Source organism: Vulpes lagopus, chromosome 7, assembly GCF_018345385.1.
Source record: "Vulpes lagopus strain Blue_001 chromosome 7, ASM1834538v1, whole genome shotgun sequence".
Lineage (NCBI taxonomy): Eukaryota > Metazoa > Chordata > Mammalia > Carnivora > Canidae > Vulpes > Vulpes lagopus.
Genome location: NC_054830.1, coordinates 10,021,943 through 10,038,240, shown reverse-complemented (window position 1 = coordinate 10,038,240; position 16,298 = coordinate 10,021,943). Strand labels below are relative to the sequence as shown.

General features: G+C 61.9%; 2 protein-coding genes across 7 annotated transcripts; both read left to right on the top strand.

The window, feature by feature from the left end:
- Positions 1–465: 465 nt before the first annotated feature.
- GIPC1 (GIPC PDZ domain containing family member 1) lies at positions 466–10,406 on the top strand. 4 transcript variants are annotated; one of them, XM_041760789.1, is made up of 10 exons: positions 557–592; positions 1,103–1,157; positions 2,840–2,933; positions 4,672–4,757; positions 6,773–7,093; positions 7,746–7,931; positions 8,031–8,211; positions 8,949–9,061; positions 9,388–9,469; positions 9,604–10,406. In XM_041760789.1, exons 5-10 carry the CDS (start codon positions 6,806–6,808, stop codon positions 9,753–9,755), a joined length of 1,002 nt encoding a protein of 333 aa, XP_041616723.1. In that variant the 5' UTR covers positions 557–592; positions 1,103–1,157; positions 2,840–2,933; positions 4,672–4,757; positions 6,773–6,805; the 3' UTR covers positions 9,756–10,406. The 4 variants fall into 4 exon arrangements, with proteins under 4 accessions (XP_041616720.1, XP_041616722.1, XP_041616723.1 ...); XM_041760786.1 differs by lacking the exon at positions 1,103–1,157 and having other exon boundaries at positions 466–592; XM_041760788.1 differs by lacking the exon at positions 1,103–1,157 and having other exon boundaries at positions 525–592; positions 2,791–2,933.
- Positions 10,407–10,525: 119 nt separating this feature from the next.
- PTGER1 (prostaglandin E receptor 1) lies at positions 10,526–16,248 on the top strand. Of its 3 annotated transcripts, none has more exons than XM_041760779.1 (3): positions 10,526–12,609; positions 13,948–14,912; positions 15,436–16,248. In XM_041760779.1, exons 2-3 carry the CDS (start codon positions 13,968–13,970, stop codon positions 15,700–15,702), a joined length of 1,212 nt encoding a protein of 403 aa, XP_041616713.1. In that variant the 5' UTR covers positions 10,526–12,609; positions 13,948–13,967; the 3' UTR covers positions 15,703–16,248. The 3 variants fall into 3 exon arrangements, with proteins under 3 accessions (XP_041616713.1, XP_041616715.1, XP_041616714.1); XM_041760781.1 differs by having other exon boundaries at positions 13,948–14,968; positions 15,436–15,568; XM_041760780.1 differs by lacking the exon at positions 10,526–12,609 and having other exon boundaries at positions 13,855–14,912.
- The last annotated feature ends 50 nt before the right edge of the window (positions 16,249–16,298 follow it).

Here is a 16,298-nt window from a genome sequence, read left to right as displayed (position 1 = left end):
CCAGGCTGGGGCAGGCGCAGACCGGGAGGAGGACTGGGGTTGGGGGCTGCCCTCGGCCCCTTCCTAGGTCTCCTAAAGGGTCAGCTCTCCCGGACGTGGCGAGTTCGCCTCTGCCCGAAACTCAGCCCGCGTCACCTGACTCCCACGGCCGGCCCGCCCGCCCCTTACCACCCTGGATACCCCAGACGGACACTCCGCCGGCAGCACGTGGTCCAGGGGCCCCAGCTCCCCATTGGTTGCTCGCCTCCTTCCTTCCCCGCGATTGGCAGGGGCCCAGCCTCGGGTCCCCCCTCCGCGCCCTGCGGTGGTACAGCCTGCCGCGGCTTTCTGCTGGGTGGGCAGGTCCACTGCGCCGCGGCGCGGGGGGGCCGGGAGGAGCCGGGCGAGGCGGAGGGATCCCTCTGGAATGCTTCCGTCGGGCCCACCCGGCGCTGGGCGGCGCGGCGCGGATTGGCCACGGGCGTCGGGCGGCCGCTCCTGATTGGCGCGCTGCGGGCGCTGGCCCCGCCCCCTGCCGCGGCTGCGGGAGAGGCCCGGGCCGGAGTTTGCGGAGGGCCGAGCTGGGCGCGCGCGGGTGGCGGCGGCGGCGCAGGTGAGTGTCCCTGCGGGCGGGGAGGGGCACGGTCGCTCCGGGGACCCCAGCGCGGGCCCGCGGGGTCGCGGACCCATGGGGATCCGGCGGATCGAGCGAGGAGCGGGGGGACGGCCCCGGGGACGCTGCTGGAGGTCTAGGTTGGGCTCCAGGATGCCTGAGGCCCCTTCCCCCAGAGGCGCCCATCTTCCCGCCGGGGGCCGGGGTCAAACACCTCCCGCCTCTGAGATGGGGTCGACAGCCCACCCTGCCCCCTGCACTGCTCTGGGCAGCCCCCGTCCCGGCGGGCTCGGCATTTCTGAGTCCTGCCCGGGCACCTCCCTCGTCCCACCTTGGCCTCGACGCGGCCCTCGAGGGCCGAGAGAGGGACCTGGAGAGGACTGAGGTCCCGGTAATAATCATGAAAAAATCACCCCCGGCTAGCACTGGCTGAACGCTTCCGTGTCAGGTATTTACCATGCACATCGTTGCGTCCAAACACCTCATGGAAGGTGCTGTTACTTCTTTTAGAGGTGAAGCAACAGACCCGGAGAAGTGGAGTGACTTGCCCAAGGTGACACGGCTAGTAAGTGGCAGGGCTGGAACTCGAACCCGGGCTTCGGAGTCCAGAACTGGAGTCTCAGCCGCTAGACTAGATGGCTCCATGGATCAGTGGCCCAGTGGCTCCGTGGCTCAGGTGTTCCCGACCAGCTCCTCTGCCCGCTGCTGCCTGCATCCCCCAACCATGCACACACCTGGGCCACACCTGCTGGTCTTTGCTTCCCCCCTAAGAGGTCCCCGGACACCAACCCTGTCTTGCCTCCCAGAGCTGGGAAGGCTTGCCTGAATACCCAGGTCCTAAGAAGAGAGTGACATCTGCAGGGGACATAGGAGGCCTGGATGCTGGGGTCCTTTGCCCACTGGGTCCCTCTGGGAAGCCTGCGCTGAGGCCCAGGCAGTAGGCGTTCTCCCCGGAAACACCCGGGAGCCGGTTTTTCAAGACTGAATCAGAGGCCTCCCGCCTCCCTGCCTCCCGCCCTCCCCTCCAAAGCAGTATCCTACTAGAAAGGGGAGGTTGGGTGTGGTGTCTCTCCCCCCACCCCAGCTTTTGTCAACTCCCAGGAACTCCCCTCCTCACTTCCTGCTGCCCTCACTGTGATTCTGCTTGGTGGTGGGGTTGCTAAGTTTCAGGCCCCTCCCAGGGAAGTGAGGGTGGGGATGCTAGGATTCCAGCCAATGCGCTTGGACCCCCGGCTGACACTTTTTCCACTATCCCTATGTTCAGGTTTGAGGGGAGACTGGGAATGTGGGGAGGAAGTGGCAGTTAGCAGCCCCACGGCAGGCATGTTCTGAGGATAGGAGGGCTCAGAGTCTGAATGAGGACACGAGGCACGCACACCCATCCATTCTGCAAACATTTACTGAGCACCTCCCATGGGCCAAGCACTGTCCTTGGCACAGAGGGCGTAATAGCAAACAAGACAAAAATCCCTGCTCTCTGGGAGCCACCGTCCTAGTGGGGAAAAGGGCAGCAAGCAAGTTAACAAGTAGATAAAGACAGTACCCGTGGATGGTAGTAAGTGCGGTGTGCTATGAATAAAATATGAGGGGGGTGGCCAGGTGGAATCTGTGGGTAAAGGGGGTGGCTTTTGAAGGAGGCGACTTTGGAGACAAGATCTAAATGACAGAAAGAAGGTGGCCCAGCAAAGGTCAGGCAGGGGGCCCAGCCTGGGCAAAAACTCTGAGGCTGGATGGAGCTTGGGATAGTATGTGGGGGCACGAGCTGCTGCCAGAGTGGCAGTTCTGCAGGGGCCTGTGGCTCATATTAAGGAGTTTAGAACTTTTTCTCTGTAAAGGTAGGAGACTGCTGTAAGATTGGAAGCCGGGGAGTGACGTGATCTGGTTTACATTTTAAAATAGAGACATGAAGTGAAATAGTAGCCTGGGACTGAAAGACAAGAGTTCTGCCGGGATAATGTGTAATTAAGTTCATGGGCCTTGAGCTGTCTGGACCACAGGGGCAGTTCCAGCAGGCTGGGGCAAGCCAGGGAGGCTGCCTGGAGGAGGCCACCTAGACTAGGCCTCCGCAGACAGCAGAAGCATGGATTGGGATGTTCCTGGGCGGCGGGGGGGGGGGGGGGGGGGGGGGGGGGGGGCAGGGGAGGAGGCCATGATAATAATGACAATACTAGTAACAGTTTCCTTAAATTGAATGTCAGGCAAAATGCTAATCGGGTTGTCTGCACAATCTCTTTGGATTCCCATAAGCACCTGGAGAGAGACAGGAATTCCACCCATTTTTCGACTGAGAAAACTGAGGCTCCATCACATGAAGTGACACTTGCCCACGACCACGCAGCTGGTAAGTGGCAAGGATGGGACTTGAACCCAGGCCACCCTCCTTGGAGCTCAGAGAATTTAAGATACTTGCCCAAGGTCACACAGCTAGTAAGTGGAGAAGCCAGGTTCCAGACTCATGTTCTCAGCATCCCGCTAAGATGTATGAGGGGCAGCAGGAGGAGAACAGGGGAGGTGATGATGAGGGGTTTGGTTTGGTTTGGTTTGAAGCATCACTGAGTGTGTTGTAATACTCTGAGGGGGCAGTATGGGTTTATTCATTCAGAATTTGTTTTTTATCAGATATTAGGTGAAGGCTTACTGTGATGTGTGCTATGGTTAGATGAAGTAGCCAATAAAAGACTAGTATCCCAAATATGTAAACAGTTCCCAAAAATCAATAAGAAAAAGATATAGGCAGGGCAGTCCAGTGGCTCAGCGGTTTAGCGCCACCTGCAGCCCAGGGCTTGATCCTGGAAACCCAGGATCAAGTCCCACATTGGGCTCCCCACATGGAGCCTGCTTCACCTTCTGCCTGTGTCTCTGCCTTTCTCTGTCTCTGTGTTTCCCATGAATAAATAAATAAAATCTTTTTTAAAAAAAAGAAAAAGATATAGGCATTACAATAAAAAACAAACTGTGCAGTTTTTAAAAATGGGCAAAGACTTAGACAATTCACAAAACGACAAATCCAAGCAGTTAATAAATGTCTTAAAAGTTGTTAAGCATTACTCAGGGGTTGAGCGTCTGCCTTTGGCTCAGGGCATAATCCTGGGGTCAAGGGATCAAGTTCTGCATCAGGCTCCCCGCAGGGAGTCTGCTTCTCCCTCTGCCTATGTCTCTGCCTCTCTCTGTGTATGTCTCTCATGAATAAATACAATCTTTAAAAAAAAAGCTGTTAAGCCTGGAGCGCCTGGGTGGCTCAGTTGGTTAAGCGTCTGACTCTTGATTTCAGCTCAGGTCATGATCTCAGGGTTGTGAGATCAAGCCCCACATCAGGCTCCACACTGGTTGTAGAGCCTGCTTAAGATTCTCCTCCACCACCACCCCAACCTTTCCCTGTCCCCATGGAAAAAGAAAAAAGTTGTTCAGCATCCTTGATTATGAAGGGAGTGAAAACAAAACCATAATGAAAGGTGAGGGAGAAATCAGTGTGGCTAGATGGAGCACCTACCCTGTCCCCAGCACTATGCTGGGAAGCAAGGGATGAGGACCACAGGGGGGCGCTTGCTCTTTTGCTGGTGAGACAAGACCCCCTTGGGGCAGGGACTATAGCCTGGGTCCTTCTGTCTCCCCAAAGCCAGGCACAGGGACTGATGGGCTGATGAATATTAGGATCATTCATCCATACGTTCATTCAACAAGTATTTATTGAGCACCTGCTATGCACCAGGCAGTGTTCTCTGTGCTAAGAGTATAAGGATGCATAAGGCAGACAAAATTCCTTGCCCTTTCGGAAAACAGCAGACAAGAATAGTGGATGAAATATATATCCCATTGCATTGAAAGAGATGCAAGGATGAGTTGTGTGGATGCCAGAAGGCAGAGTCAAACGCAGAAGCACTGAGCCTAGGAGGCTGAGTGTGCCTGAGAGGGATGAGCAAGGCGGAGAGTGGGTGGAGGTGAGGGCAGGGAGGCCATGGGGGCAGATCTCTTGGGGCCTGTGGGTTGAAAGGAGAATGTTGACTCTTACTCTGAAGGAGGTAGAAGCCCTGGGAGGGGTTGGAGCAGAGGACGGATGTGACGTGACTTCTGTTTTACAGGATCATTCTGGCTGCTCTGTTGACACAGACCGTGGAGGGCGAGGGCAGAAGCCGCTGACTCCCAGGAGGCAACTGCACTAGTGTAGGTGAGAGACGCTGGGGCTGGAGCAGGTGCTCCTGGAGGTGGTGTTGGGAGAGCAGGCGCATCAGTGCAGCAGCCAAGGAGTGGAGGCCTGAGGGTGGGTGCAGCGCACTGGGCTTGGCTGAATCCAGGATGGCCCCCTGGAGGAAGAGGTCTTAAGGGAGGGAGCAGGAAGTCCCCTTTACACAGAAAAACCAAATTTGGCGTAATGTGCTCCTCAGCACAGCCTGGCCCCGCTTGCAGAGTGGACATCCCAGGCTCAGGGAGATTGAGCTGCTTAGGGAACCACTTTGCATGGGAGTCTAACAGACCACAGAGCTCACCTGGCTTCTGTGACTTCGGATGCGTGACTCGAAAATGAAATCCGAACTCTTTCCCAGTCTGGAGGGCCGGCACCATCGACCCCTCCCACGCCTTATCACCTCTTTTTACCACCCCTCTGCGCTCTCCCATGGCTCACTCCTCTCTGGTTACACTGGTCTCTTGCTTGTCTGTGAGTCTGTGAGTCTGTGAGTCTGCTCAGAACCACCCCCGTGACTGCCACCTCACTGAGAGCAAAGGCCTAAGTCTTCCCTGAGCCCACGAGGCCCTGGTCGCTCTGCCCCCTCCCTCCTCCTGCTGTCCCCTTTACCATTCTGTTCCAACCACACAGGCCGCCTAGCTGCTCCTCAAACACACCAAGCACGTCCCCCCTTCAGGGCCTTTGTACTGGCTGTTCCCTCTGCCTGGAGCCTTCTTGCCTCACATCCTCATATGAATACTTCCTATCATTCAGGCCTCAGGCTCAGTTTCACCTGCTCAGAGAGGCCCTCCTTGACCTTGTCTGTTGAAGAACTTGTCTTACTGTCTTCATAGCACGATTAGAAATTATATTAGACTTTGACACATGTGCTTGCTCACTGTGCATCTGCCTTTTCCTCTGGACTGTATGCTCTGGACAACATGGACAGCTAGCATCCATGGCACCCTGAGGGAATTGGAGAGAGGCAGCCCTTCCTCCCAGCAGACCCATCAGCTTGGCGTGTAGCTTCAGCAAGCAGAGCACAGGCTGAATTTCATTCCTACCTGCCACCTTGGTCTGGTGCTTTTGCACAGTGAACAACCTGTGCAATGGCACATAGTGGCCCCGGTCAGGGACCTTGCTTGTCTTACTGAAGGCAATGTCTAAAATATGCATGGCATATAGTGAGTATGCAAAAAATATTTGAAACGAGGGAGGAAGAAAGAAACTGAGAGGAAATGGGGGTGGAGGAAAGAAAACAAAGGAAAGGAAAAGAGTATATCAGGACAAGTTTTGCTACAGGAACAAAGGATGCCCCGCAAATCTTCCTGGGTGAACTCCACAAAGGTTTATTTTTTTTGTTCGTGCTGCATTACTGCAGCTCGGCTGGAGGTTCCATACTTTGTAGTCACCCAGGGGCTGGCCGATGGAGTTGTCACCTTACCAGATGGGGCCAGTCACCATGTCTGGGAGATAAAGAACCGCCCCCCTACCCCACCCCCCCATCCATGTCTCTTGCTCCCATAACTAAATGCTTCAGCCCAGAAATGCCATGTGTCGCTTCCTCTCACAACTCAGTGGCCAGAACTAGTCATGTGCCTGCCCTGTCACGAAGAGATCAGCAAGTGTCACCTGCCTGTGTGCCCTGAAAGGAGAGTCAGCAGTTTTTTGTGCACAGCACTAGTGGCTGCCACCAATAGAAAAATCAAGAGCAGCATAACCACTTTGAGCCTCCATTTTCTCATCTCTTAAATGGGCATAATCATAACCTCATATGGTCCTCACGTCCTGGTGTGGTGTAAAGATGAAGTAAGGTCACAGCACAGTTTGCTCGGGATCTTAGTAGGTATTAGCTGCCGTTACTACTTCTGTACAAGGCACATAAGTGCCGGGACCAGATTTTGACCCAAGGCCAGTCTGTGCTCTAAATATTTCATAAGGCCAGTAGGGTGCTAATAGTGGGGGACAGGCGGGTCAAGGCCCCTGGCCAGGTCCTAAGCCCATTTTCCACCCTGCAGATCTCCAGAGTGCGCCCCCACTTCTCGCTGCTCATGCCGCTGGGACTGGGGCGGCGGAAAAAGGCGCCGCCTCTGGTGGAAAATGAGGAGGCCGAGCCAGGCCGTGGGGGGCTGGGCGTGGGGGAGCCAGGGCCCCTGGGTGGGGGTGGGGCAGGGGGGCCCCACATGGGCCTACCCCCGCCTCCCCCGGCCCTGCGGCCCCGCCTCGTGTTCCACACCCAGCTGGCCCACGGCAGTCCCACTGGCCGCATCGAGGGCTTCACCAACGTCAAGGAGCTGTACGGCAAGATCGCCGAGGCCTTCCGGCTGCCAGCTGCCGAGGTACCACTGGGGAGCTGGGCACCGGGGTCCCTGATGGTGGGCTGAGGCCTGGGCGTACATCCAGCTCGTGAGCCACGGCTCCAGTGCTAAAGTTATGCCCGCTGAGGTCTGCTCCCCAGTGAGTTGCGGGGACCTGGAGGCCAAGCCTGGGTGCTGAGTTCCCATTAGGCATTGGGAGGCCCATGCCCCAGTGGACTGCAGAAGTGCATGACCAGGGCTGTTTGTGACATTCCCATCATGCATTGGGAGACTAGTGCCCCAGTTGATTACGGGGTCTGGAGGTTAGATGCGAGATTCATTTCTCTATGATTCATTGGAAGGCCTTACCCCAAGGACTTTGGGAGCTGAAAGATGGGAAACAGTGAGGTTGAGCAGGAGGTTGATGCAAAGGTCTCAGCAGGTGTTGTGGGCAATCTGTGCACCTTCATTCATTCCACAAACCCTTACTGAGCATCCGCTGTGTGCCAGGCTCTATGCCCTGGAAGCAGCAGGGAAATCCCAGCCCTAGCAGAGCTGCATCCAAGTGGGGGCCACTCTGGGGTGGTCAGGCAGGGACCTCCAGCCCTTTCCTAGCACCCTCCTTTCCCCTCGGGTGGTGGTTAGCAAAGGGTGAGGGAGGGAGGTGAGGGTTGAGTGTCTCCTACCCACGCAGGTGATGTTTTGTACCCTCAACACCCACAAAGTGGACATGGACAAGCTCTTGGGGGGCCAGATCGGGCTGGAGGACTTCATCTTTGCCCACGTCAAGGGGCAGCGCAAGGAGGTAGAGGTGTTCAAGTCAGAGGAGGCGCTGGGGCTCACCATCACTGACAACGGGGCCGGCTATGCCTTCATCAAGGTGCCTGGGGTAGCTGGGGCACCCCGAGTCCTGAGGGTACAGGTGGGCCATAGGACCCAAAGGCAGAGCCATGGGGGCTGACCACTCCTCTCTGCACAGCGCATCAAGGAGGGAAGCGTGATCGACCACATCCAGCTCATCAGTGTGGGTGATATGATCGAGGCCATTAACGGGCAGAGTCTGCTGGGCTGCCGGCACTACGAGGTGGCTCGTCTGCTCAAGGAGCTGCCCCGAGGCCGCACCTTCACGCTGAAGCTCACAGAGCCCCGCAAGGCCTTCGGTGAGGCCCTGCTGCCTGGACCACCGCCTTGGCCCCCGTCCCTGGGGTTTGGGCCGCAGTGGCGGGGAGACACCAGCAGGTGGCGCCCAAGGCCAGCCAGCCGCAGTGGAATGGGGGGGTAGCTCCGCCTTGCCCTGGGGAGGGGGTGCTGGCTCTCCGCCCAGCCTGGGAGGAGGGTAAGAGCAAGGAGGAAGTTGCCCCCACACCCAGCTTCCCGGAACCATTAGCCCAGCCAAGCGCCCCCAACTCTGGCGAGTGCCCCCCCCCCAGGCCTGAGAAGCCAGGCTTGGCTGCCTTGTTCCTGCACCCCCACTTCTCTGTCTGGCTTCACTAACTTTCTGGAATGAGCCTGAGGCCCCTAAGGTGGGGGTGGGGGACTCTCAAACACTTCCCCAGGCCGTTTGGGCTGGTCCTTGGCCCCTGGCAGCTGTGTCTCCCCTTGGCCTTGGGGAGAACCGCTCAAGACCCAGGCCCCACCCCTTCCTGTCCTTCAGGCCCTGGGAACAGGGCCCCCTCTGTCTCCCCTCCAGCCTTTTCCATTTTTTGCCCCTGGCTGTCCTTTCTCCATCCTTGCTGAGCCCAGTAGGGGGCCTGCATTCCTGGGGTCAGATGGAGGGAGGGCAGCCCCCCAGAACCTGCAGAAGCTTGGTGAAGGTAGAAGGGGGTCTCTGAGGCTAGGCTGCCTGGGGTCCTGCCCAGGGCTTCCCAGACCCTCACCCCTTCCCTGCCTCCCACAGACATGATCGGTGTCCGCTCAGGGGGTGGCCGTCCTGGCTCTGGCCCCCAGCTGGGCACTGGCCGAGGGACCCTCCGGCTCAGATCCCGCGGCCCTGCCACAGTAGAGGATGTGGTGAGTGTTCTGGCCCGGCCCCGGACATCCGTAGGTGGCTGCAGCCTCGGTTGGCGGAGGGGCTTTGTGCACTAGATTCAAATCTACCTCTGCCACATTCCAGCTCTGGGACCTTGGTTGGGCAAGCGGGCCTCAGTTTCCTCATTTTTAAATAGTGGGCTAGTAAGACTATCACAGGGCTGTGGGGAGGATGAGCTGTGGGTTAATACACGTAGAGTGGTGAAAAGAGCATCCCACACCTAGTAATATAATTATTATATTATAAATAATATAATTACAGATTTATTCATGGTTTTGTGATATCACTGTTCCTCCCGCCCCCCCAGCCCTCAGCCTTTGAGGAGAAGGCGATTGAGAAGGTAGATGACCTGCTGGAGAGTTACATGGGCATCAGGGACACGGAGTTGGGTGAGTGGGGAGCCTGGGTCCGGGGGGTGTGCAAGTCTGGGGGAGAGGGCTTCTAGGTCCTGTGGGGCTGGGTCTGCCCTGAGTACCTCTGTCATCTGTGCTTCCATCCTGTCACCCCCCACACCCTTGTCCAGCGGCCACCATGGTAGAGCTTGGAAAGGACAAAAGGAACCCAGATGAGCTCGCCGAGGCCCTGGACGAACGGCTTGGTGACTTTGCCTTCCCTGATGAGTTCGTCTTTGACGTCTGGGGTGCCATTGGGGATGCCAAGGTCGGCCGCTTCTAGGCCTCCCTCCAGACCTCTCAGTGACCTGGCTCTGCTTGGTGGGAGCCCCCAGTGGGAGGGCCTCCATGGCCTGGACCCCAGCATCCGGCTTGGACCTTGCTCAAGGGCCCAAGGATGATGCAGAGTGGTGGTGGGGCCCAGCCTCCGCCCCACTCCAATCGGTACCACCCCTCCCCAGCTCCCACCCTGGCTGGGGTCCCCGGTCCCCCCTTGCCCTGCTCCCCACTTACCTCAGCCGAGTCAGGCGCAGGGAGGGGGGAGGGCCCAGCCAGATGGGGCGGCCACCCTCCGCCCCCAACACTTTCCGCATCAGCTGCCAAACTGGTCCCTCATCTCCCTGGGGCCTGTTTGGGGGTCGTGACCTCCCTAGTTTCCTGCTGCAGGGAATGCAGAAGGGGGGCATTCCCCCCTCAGCAAATGCAATAATGCCCTCCTCCCCGCACCCCACCCAGAGAGGAGCCCCCTCACCGTGGAGTCTGTTACCTCTGCATCCGAAACACTAGTCTGCTGTGAACCCCCCAACCTCCCTGCCTCCCCTGCCCTGTGTCCCCCTCAGCCCAGCCCCGGATGGAAGGGGCAGGAGGGAGGATGGCAGTGGGCATTTTATATCTGAATTTGCTGTCTTAAACATAAAGAATCTATCTGCTGTTGGACCTGTGTGGCGGCCTCGGCTTTAGGGTGGGAGAAGGGGGTGAGCCAGGGCTGGGAAAGAATGTAGCAGCTGAAATCCATCCTCCTCAGGCTCCAAATTGAATTAGGAGCCTGCCTGGGCCTCCCCCCACCCGTTCCGCCTGATGAGCTTTCTGGCTGCCGGCCACAAGGCTTCCAGTCAAAGGCCGGAGCTGCTAGGCCTACTGAGGTTCAAATCTTGCTCGCCTAGAGCCAGGCCTCCCGTCACCTCGAGCCTGATGTGAACAGTGGGCGTGAGGCTGTTGGCGCCCAGGGCCACAGGGAGCATCAGGGCTGGGAGGCCGGGAAGGCTGGCTTGGGAAAAAAGAGATGAGGGGGCCCAAGATGGAAGCCTGCCAGGGCAAGTGCTGTGGGGGGGGTCCCCAAGACTGAGGGGAGCGGTCATGGTGTGGCTGCCACTCCTGCGGGCTCCTGCTGACTGCAGATGTGTGGGGTCTGCTGGCGCCCATGGTGCACCATGTTCAGGCCCTGGACATAAACCCTGCGTGCTTGTTTTGACAACCCACTTCATCCTCCAGGATTGAGTGGAGATCGAGGAGGGGGGTGGGACCCTGGCCAGACCTGGAGGGAAGGGCAGGAGTGGAAGCAAGGGGAACCAGGCCAGAGGTCCCTGCAGGAATGTCTCAGTTCTACCCGCTCCCCATTTTCATCTCTACTTTGCACAGGCGGGCACTGGGCCTGCCTGGGAGAGGGGAGCTGGGGGGACTGGCCGGGCCGGAGGTGTGTGTGCAGCCCCCGGTTGTATTCTTGGGTGGGGGAGGGAATGGAGACAGCTGTTGGGGGGTGCTCCGTGTCTATGCTGGTAAACAGCTCAGGGTATGAAGGGGTGTGGCTGTGCGTCTCGGCATTTAGACCGTAGGCCTGTGTCTATCAGGGTGTCGGTGCTGTGGAGCGCGGCCGTGTAAGCGCAGCTCGACGTGTCCAGGGGTGTATGTATGTCTCTGGGTGTTTCTGTTCTAGGGTAGGTGTTAACCAGCTAGATCTCAAGATGCCCTGGAGGTGCCACCCCTTGCATCTTGGGGGTGTGGAGTGTATTCGTGGGGCCTGTCTTGGACCATTCGGGGGTGTCTGGGTGAGTGTGGCTTGGTGGGCTGTCTCGGAGGAGGAAGGGATTGTCTGGGTGTCTCCGTGCTCCAAGCATTTTCTCAGGGGATTGCATCTCAGCATGTTAAGTTAGAACCAGTGACAATGGGGATCTCCAGGGGTCCTCGGGGTGATGCTGTCACCGTGTTCAGGGGTTGGATGATGTGGCTCCTGCTGTGCTGGGGACAGACTGGCAGGATCTGGTCTTAGGATGTGAAGAGGTATGACCCTGTGTCTTAGAATGTGAGACTGTGTGTGTGCCCCTGCTTGTCAGGGCAGGATGTGAGGCTGCAGTTGTGTCCACAGGTGGCTTGGGACTTGTGTGTCCCAGGACAGAGTCCCTTGCCCCCTCTTTGCCTCCTCTCTTGCCCCTCCCAGGGTTTGACTCACGCTGGCCCTGGCCTGAGCTTTAAGCCCCTGTGTAAATAGTGGGCGGGTCTCCTGGCCAGGCTGGGCCAGACCCAAGCTGGTGCACAAGAGGCGCTGCCCACCACCACCGCTGGGGCCACCACCCCAACATTGTGGAGGCTTTGGCAGGGCAAGATGGTGGGGCTGCCCCCAGGCGGGGTTAGCTCCCCCCACCTCGCAGTCCCCCTGGGGGCAGTGGCACCCCCTGCAGCTGCCCCAGCCCGCCCTGGGCGATGCTCACATTTTCCAGTGTTTAGATTTTATCCACTTTATTAATGAGGCAGGCGAAAGGCCCGCGCCTGGGGGTGGGGGGAGGGCTACTCCCGCCCCGCCGGCAGGGAGGGGGTCATGGGGAACCAAGCCAACTCCCCGAGAGCCCCCGTCCTGGAGGGGGCAGCTGGGGTCCAGAGTGGCCCCTGCCCATTGCCAGGAGCACAGATGGGTCTTTGCCACCCTAGGTCCCCTGCGGGCGCAAGATAGCGCAAGATAGCCGGAGCGGCCCCTGGAGGCCAGAGCACGGGTGGCGGGAGGAGGCAGGGAGCTGGGGAGCCGCCCCAGGAGGGAGGGAGAGGGAGCGGCCTGCCGGAGAGCGCTCTGGTGCAGCGGGCGCGGGTGCAGCAGGCAGCAGGGCCAAGCAGCAGGCGATGGGGACCTGGCGTCCCAAACTGTGTGGGTAAGAAGCCTGGGGCCTGAGGATCTCTGGTGGGGGGGGGAGGGGGTGGGAGGATGGGGCCATGGCCACCTCAGTCTCTCTGGCCTGTGTTCTTGACTCTCAGCCCCATCTATCAGTCCCTGTGAGTCTTGCGGTCTGTCCCCATCTGCCCTTCCCATCTGGCCAGCAGGCAGCTCTGCCCTCTCAGCCCTCACCTCTGGGGTATCAAGGAATGGGGGTTGCTGGGCCTGCCTTGAGGCCTTCGAGGCAGGGACTTGGAGGGGGGGATGGGAACCACGGGCATCCACGATGAGGTGGCCGTGGTCAGGAGCAGGGCCTGGGTGAGACAGGAACAGAACTCCGAGATGGCAGTGTGGGGACAGGGACTGGGGATAGAGAGGCGCCTGTGGTGGCAGAGCTGGGGCTGTGAGCATCACACATGGGACTGGGGAAAACGTGACCTGTGATGGTCAGAGACCGGGCCGTGAGGCCAGGTGGGGCCCTGTGATCAGAAACGGGTGAGTGGGAGTCAGACGAGCAGGGGACCGGGAATTCGCTGTGCTGCGAAACTGAGGTGGGTGTCAGAAGTGGATCCGAGATGTCCAGAGGTGGGGACAGAGACAGGGAAGGCTGGAGCTCAGGGAACCAAGGTGGACAGAGAAGGTGGCGAGGGGCCCTGGCAAGAGATGAGCTGATGGGGCAGGGGAGGAGGAAGGGGTCGGGCATGGGCAGCCGGGGTCGGGGTCATCCGGAGCGGCCGCAGGGAGAGTGGACAAGAAGAACGTGGCATCGAGCGGGGCTCTGGGCTGGAGGGCTGGACGGCTGGAGGGGGCTGGAGGGGGCTGGAGGGCTGGGGGGCTGGACGGCTGGAGGGGGCTGGACGGCTGGGGGGCTGCAGGGCTGGACGGCTGGAGGGGGCTGGACGGCTGGAGGGGGCTGGACGGCTGGAGGGCTGGGGGGCTGGAGGGCTGGACGGCTGGAGGGGGCTGGACGGCTGGGGGGCTGCAGGGCTGGACGGCTGGAGGGGGCTGGACGGCTGGAGGGCTGGGGGGCTGGAGGGCTGCGGGGCTGGAGGGCTGCGGGGCTGGGGGGCTGGAGGGCTGGAGGGCTGGGGGGCTGGAGGGCTGCGGGGCTGGGGGGCTGGAGGGCTGCGGGGCTGGGGGGCTGGAGGGCTGCGGGGCTGGGGGGCTGGAGGGCTGCGGGGCTGGAGGGCTGGGGGGCTGGAGGGCTGCGGGGCTGGGGGGCTGCAGGGCTGCGGGGCTGGAGGGCTGCAGCGCTGGAGGGCTGGGGGCTGCGGGGCTGCAGGGCAGGCGCCCGGCCGGCACCGCCTCACGGTGCCCTTCCTCTCCTCTCCCCAGCCCCCCCCCCCAGCACCTGACATGAGTCTCTGCGGGCCCCTCAACCTGAGCCTGGCCGGGGAGGCGACCACGTGCGCGGAGCCCGGGGCTCCCAACGCGTCGGCCTGGCCGCCGTCCGGCCGGGCGAGCGCGTCGCCGGCGCTGCCCATCTTCTCCATGACCCTGGGCGCCGTGTCCAACGTGCTGGCGCTGGCGCTGCTGGCGCAGGCCGCGGGCCGCCTGCGCCGCCGCCGCTCGGCCGCCACCTTCCTGCTGTTCGTCGCCAGCCTCCTGGCCACGGACCTGGCGGGCCACGTCATCCCGGGGGCGCTGGTGCTGCGCCTGTACGCGGCGGGCCGCTCTCCGGCCGGCGGCGCCTGCCACTTCCTGGGCGGCTGCATGGTCTTCTTCGGCCTGTGCCCGCTGCTGCTCGGCTGCGGCATGGCCGTGGAGCGCTGCGTGGGCGTCACGCGGCCGCTGCTGCACGCGGCGCGCGTCTCGGCGGCCCGCGCGCGCCTGGCGCTGGCCGTGCTGGCCGCGCTGGCCTTGGCCGTGGCGCTGCTGCCGCTGGCGCGCGTGGGCCGCTACGAGCTGCAGTACCCGGGCACGTGGTGCTTCATCGGCCTGGGCCCGGCGGGCGGCTGGCGCCAGGCGCTGCTCGCCGGCCTCTTCGCCGGCCTCGGCCTGGCCGCGCTGCTCGCCGCGCTCGTGTGCAACACGCTCAGCGGCCTGGCCCTGCTGCGCGCGCGCTGGCGCCGCCGCCGCTCTCGACGGCGTCCTCAGGCCTGCGGCCCCGACGGCCGCCGCCACTGGGGGGCGCGCGCGCCCCGCTCGGCCTCCGCCTCGTCCTCCTCGTCCGTCGCTTCGGCCCCCGGCGGTTCCCCGGGCCGGGGCTCCGCGCGCAGAGCCCGCGCCCACGATGTGGAGATGGTGGGCCAGCTCGTGGGCATCATGGTGGTGTCGTGCATCTGCTGGAGCCCGCTGCTGGTGAGGGGCGCACACGCCCCTCGGGCCAGGCTCCTCCCGTCCCCCGCCGTCCTGGGGTACCTGGGTTCTCGCTCCCTTCCCCGCCCCCCGGCCCCGCTCGGACATCCCACCCCCTCCGCTTACCCCGGCCTGGGGCCTCCCACCCAGGCGTAGGGCCGCCCACCCAGGCGCGCCTCCTCCCGGCCCCCCCGCTCGAGGCCCGGACGCGCGGGGCCCGAACCCCTTCCAGCAGCACGCGCCCCGCTCCTCTTCTCCCCCGGGCGCGCTGTCCTTCGGGCCGCCCGGCGCTTCTCTCCTTTTCTGTTCGAGCCCCAGCACCGCAGACCTTTGCTTCTGCCACGCCCCCTTCGGCCCGCTCCGTGGCGCCTCCTTCACGGAGACTCCCGTCTCCCCAGCCTGTGAGCCTCTGCTGCTGCTCACGGCTCCCTTCCCCGCCGGCCGCGCGCTCACCCACCCGGCCCCACCCCTGGCCCGTCCCCTTCTCCTCCGCCTGCCCCACCGCTCACACCGGCTTCTCCCGCAGGTGTTAGTGGTGCTGGCTGTCGGGGGCTGGGGCTCCAGCTCCCTGCAGCGGCCGCTGTTTCTGGCTGTGCGCCTCGCTTCATGGAACCAGATCCTGGACCCCTGGGTGTACATCCTGCTGCGCCAGGCGGTGCTGCGCCAACTGCTTCGCCTCCTGCCCCCGAGGCCCGGCGCCAAGGGCAGCCCGGCGGGGCTGGCCCTAACCAGGAGCGCCTGGGAGGCCAGCTCGCTGCGCAGCTCCCGGCACAGCAGCCTCAGCCACCTCTAGGCGAGCCAGGAGTCCCAGAGGCCAAGTCAGCCCGCCCCGGGCCCAGGACCGCAGCGCGGAGCCTTCGGGGGGGAATAAAGCCGTTTTGCGGACCTGCGCGGGGCCTGTGTCGGGTGGGGGCCGCAGCACCCCTGTGACCGCGCGGGGGCGACAGAGGCGCCGCGTGAGCCTCCGGGGTGTGCAGTTCCAGGACTTTCCACGCGGAGGCGCGGAGGCGCGGAGCTGGAGCCGCCGGAGCATGCGCCGAAGGCCGCAGCCCCAGCCCGAGGCCCGGCTGTCAAGAGCGGAGCAGCTGAGCCGGAACCGAGGCTTTTTGCTCCAGCCGCCGCCAGGACTGACCCCAGCAACAATTCTCTCATTGTGGCCCTGAGCGCCTCCAACACAGCCGCAAGGCCCTGCCCCCGAACCACTCCCATCAGGGCCTCAAAGCTCCAGAGTCCCTAACACAGCTCCCAGCCCTGTCCCACCCCGGCCTGCCCACGCTCCGCACCATAGTGGGAGCCCGGAGCCCCCACCTTCCCTTAACCCTCATCACGCGACCCCCCCCATAACCCAGGGCATCACCCCCGGCCACGCGCTGGATCTGCCCCCACAAC

Bases quoted from the DNA above. Each gene is read 5' to 3' on its own strand.
- GIPC1 (XM_041760786.1), top strand. From the start codon at position 6,806: ATGCCGCTGGGACTGGGGCGGCGGAAAAAGGCGCCGCCTCTGGTGGAA. The intron at 7,094-7,745 runs GTACCACTGGGG...CTACCCACGCAG, and splicing joins TCCGGCTGCCAGCTGCCGAG to GTGATGTTTTGTACCCTCAA. The intron at 9,062-9,387 runs GTGAGTGTTCTG...CCGCCCCCCCAG, and splicing joins CTGCCACAGTAGAGGATGTG to CCCTCAGCCTTTGAGGAGAA.
- PTGER1 (XM_041760779.1), top strand. From the start codon at position 13,968: ATGAGTCTCTGCGGGCCCCTCAACCTGAGCCTGGCCGGGGAGGCGACC. The intron at 14,913-15,435 runs GTGAGGGGCGCA...CTTCTCCCGCAG, and splicing joins TCTGCTGGAGCCCGCTGCTG to GTGTTAGTGGTGCTGGCTGT.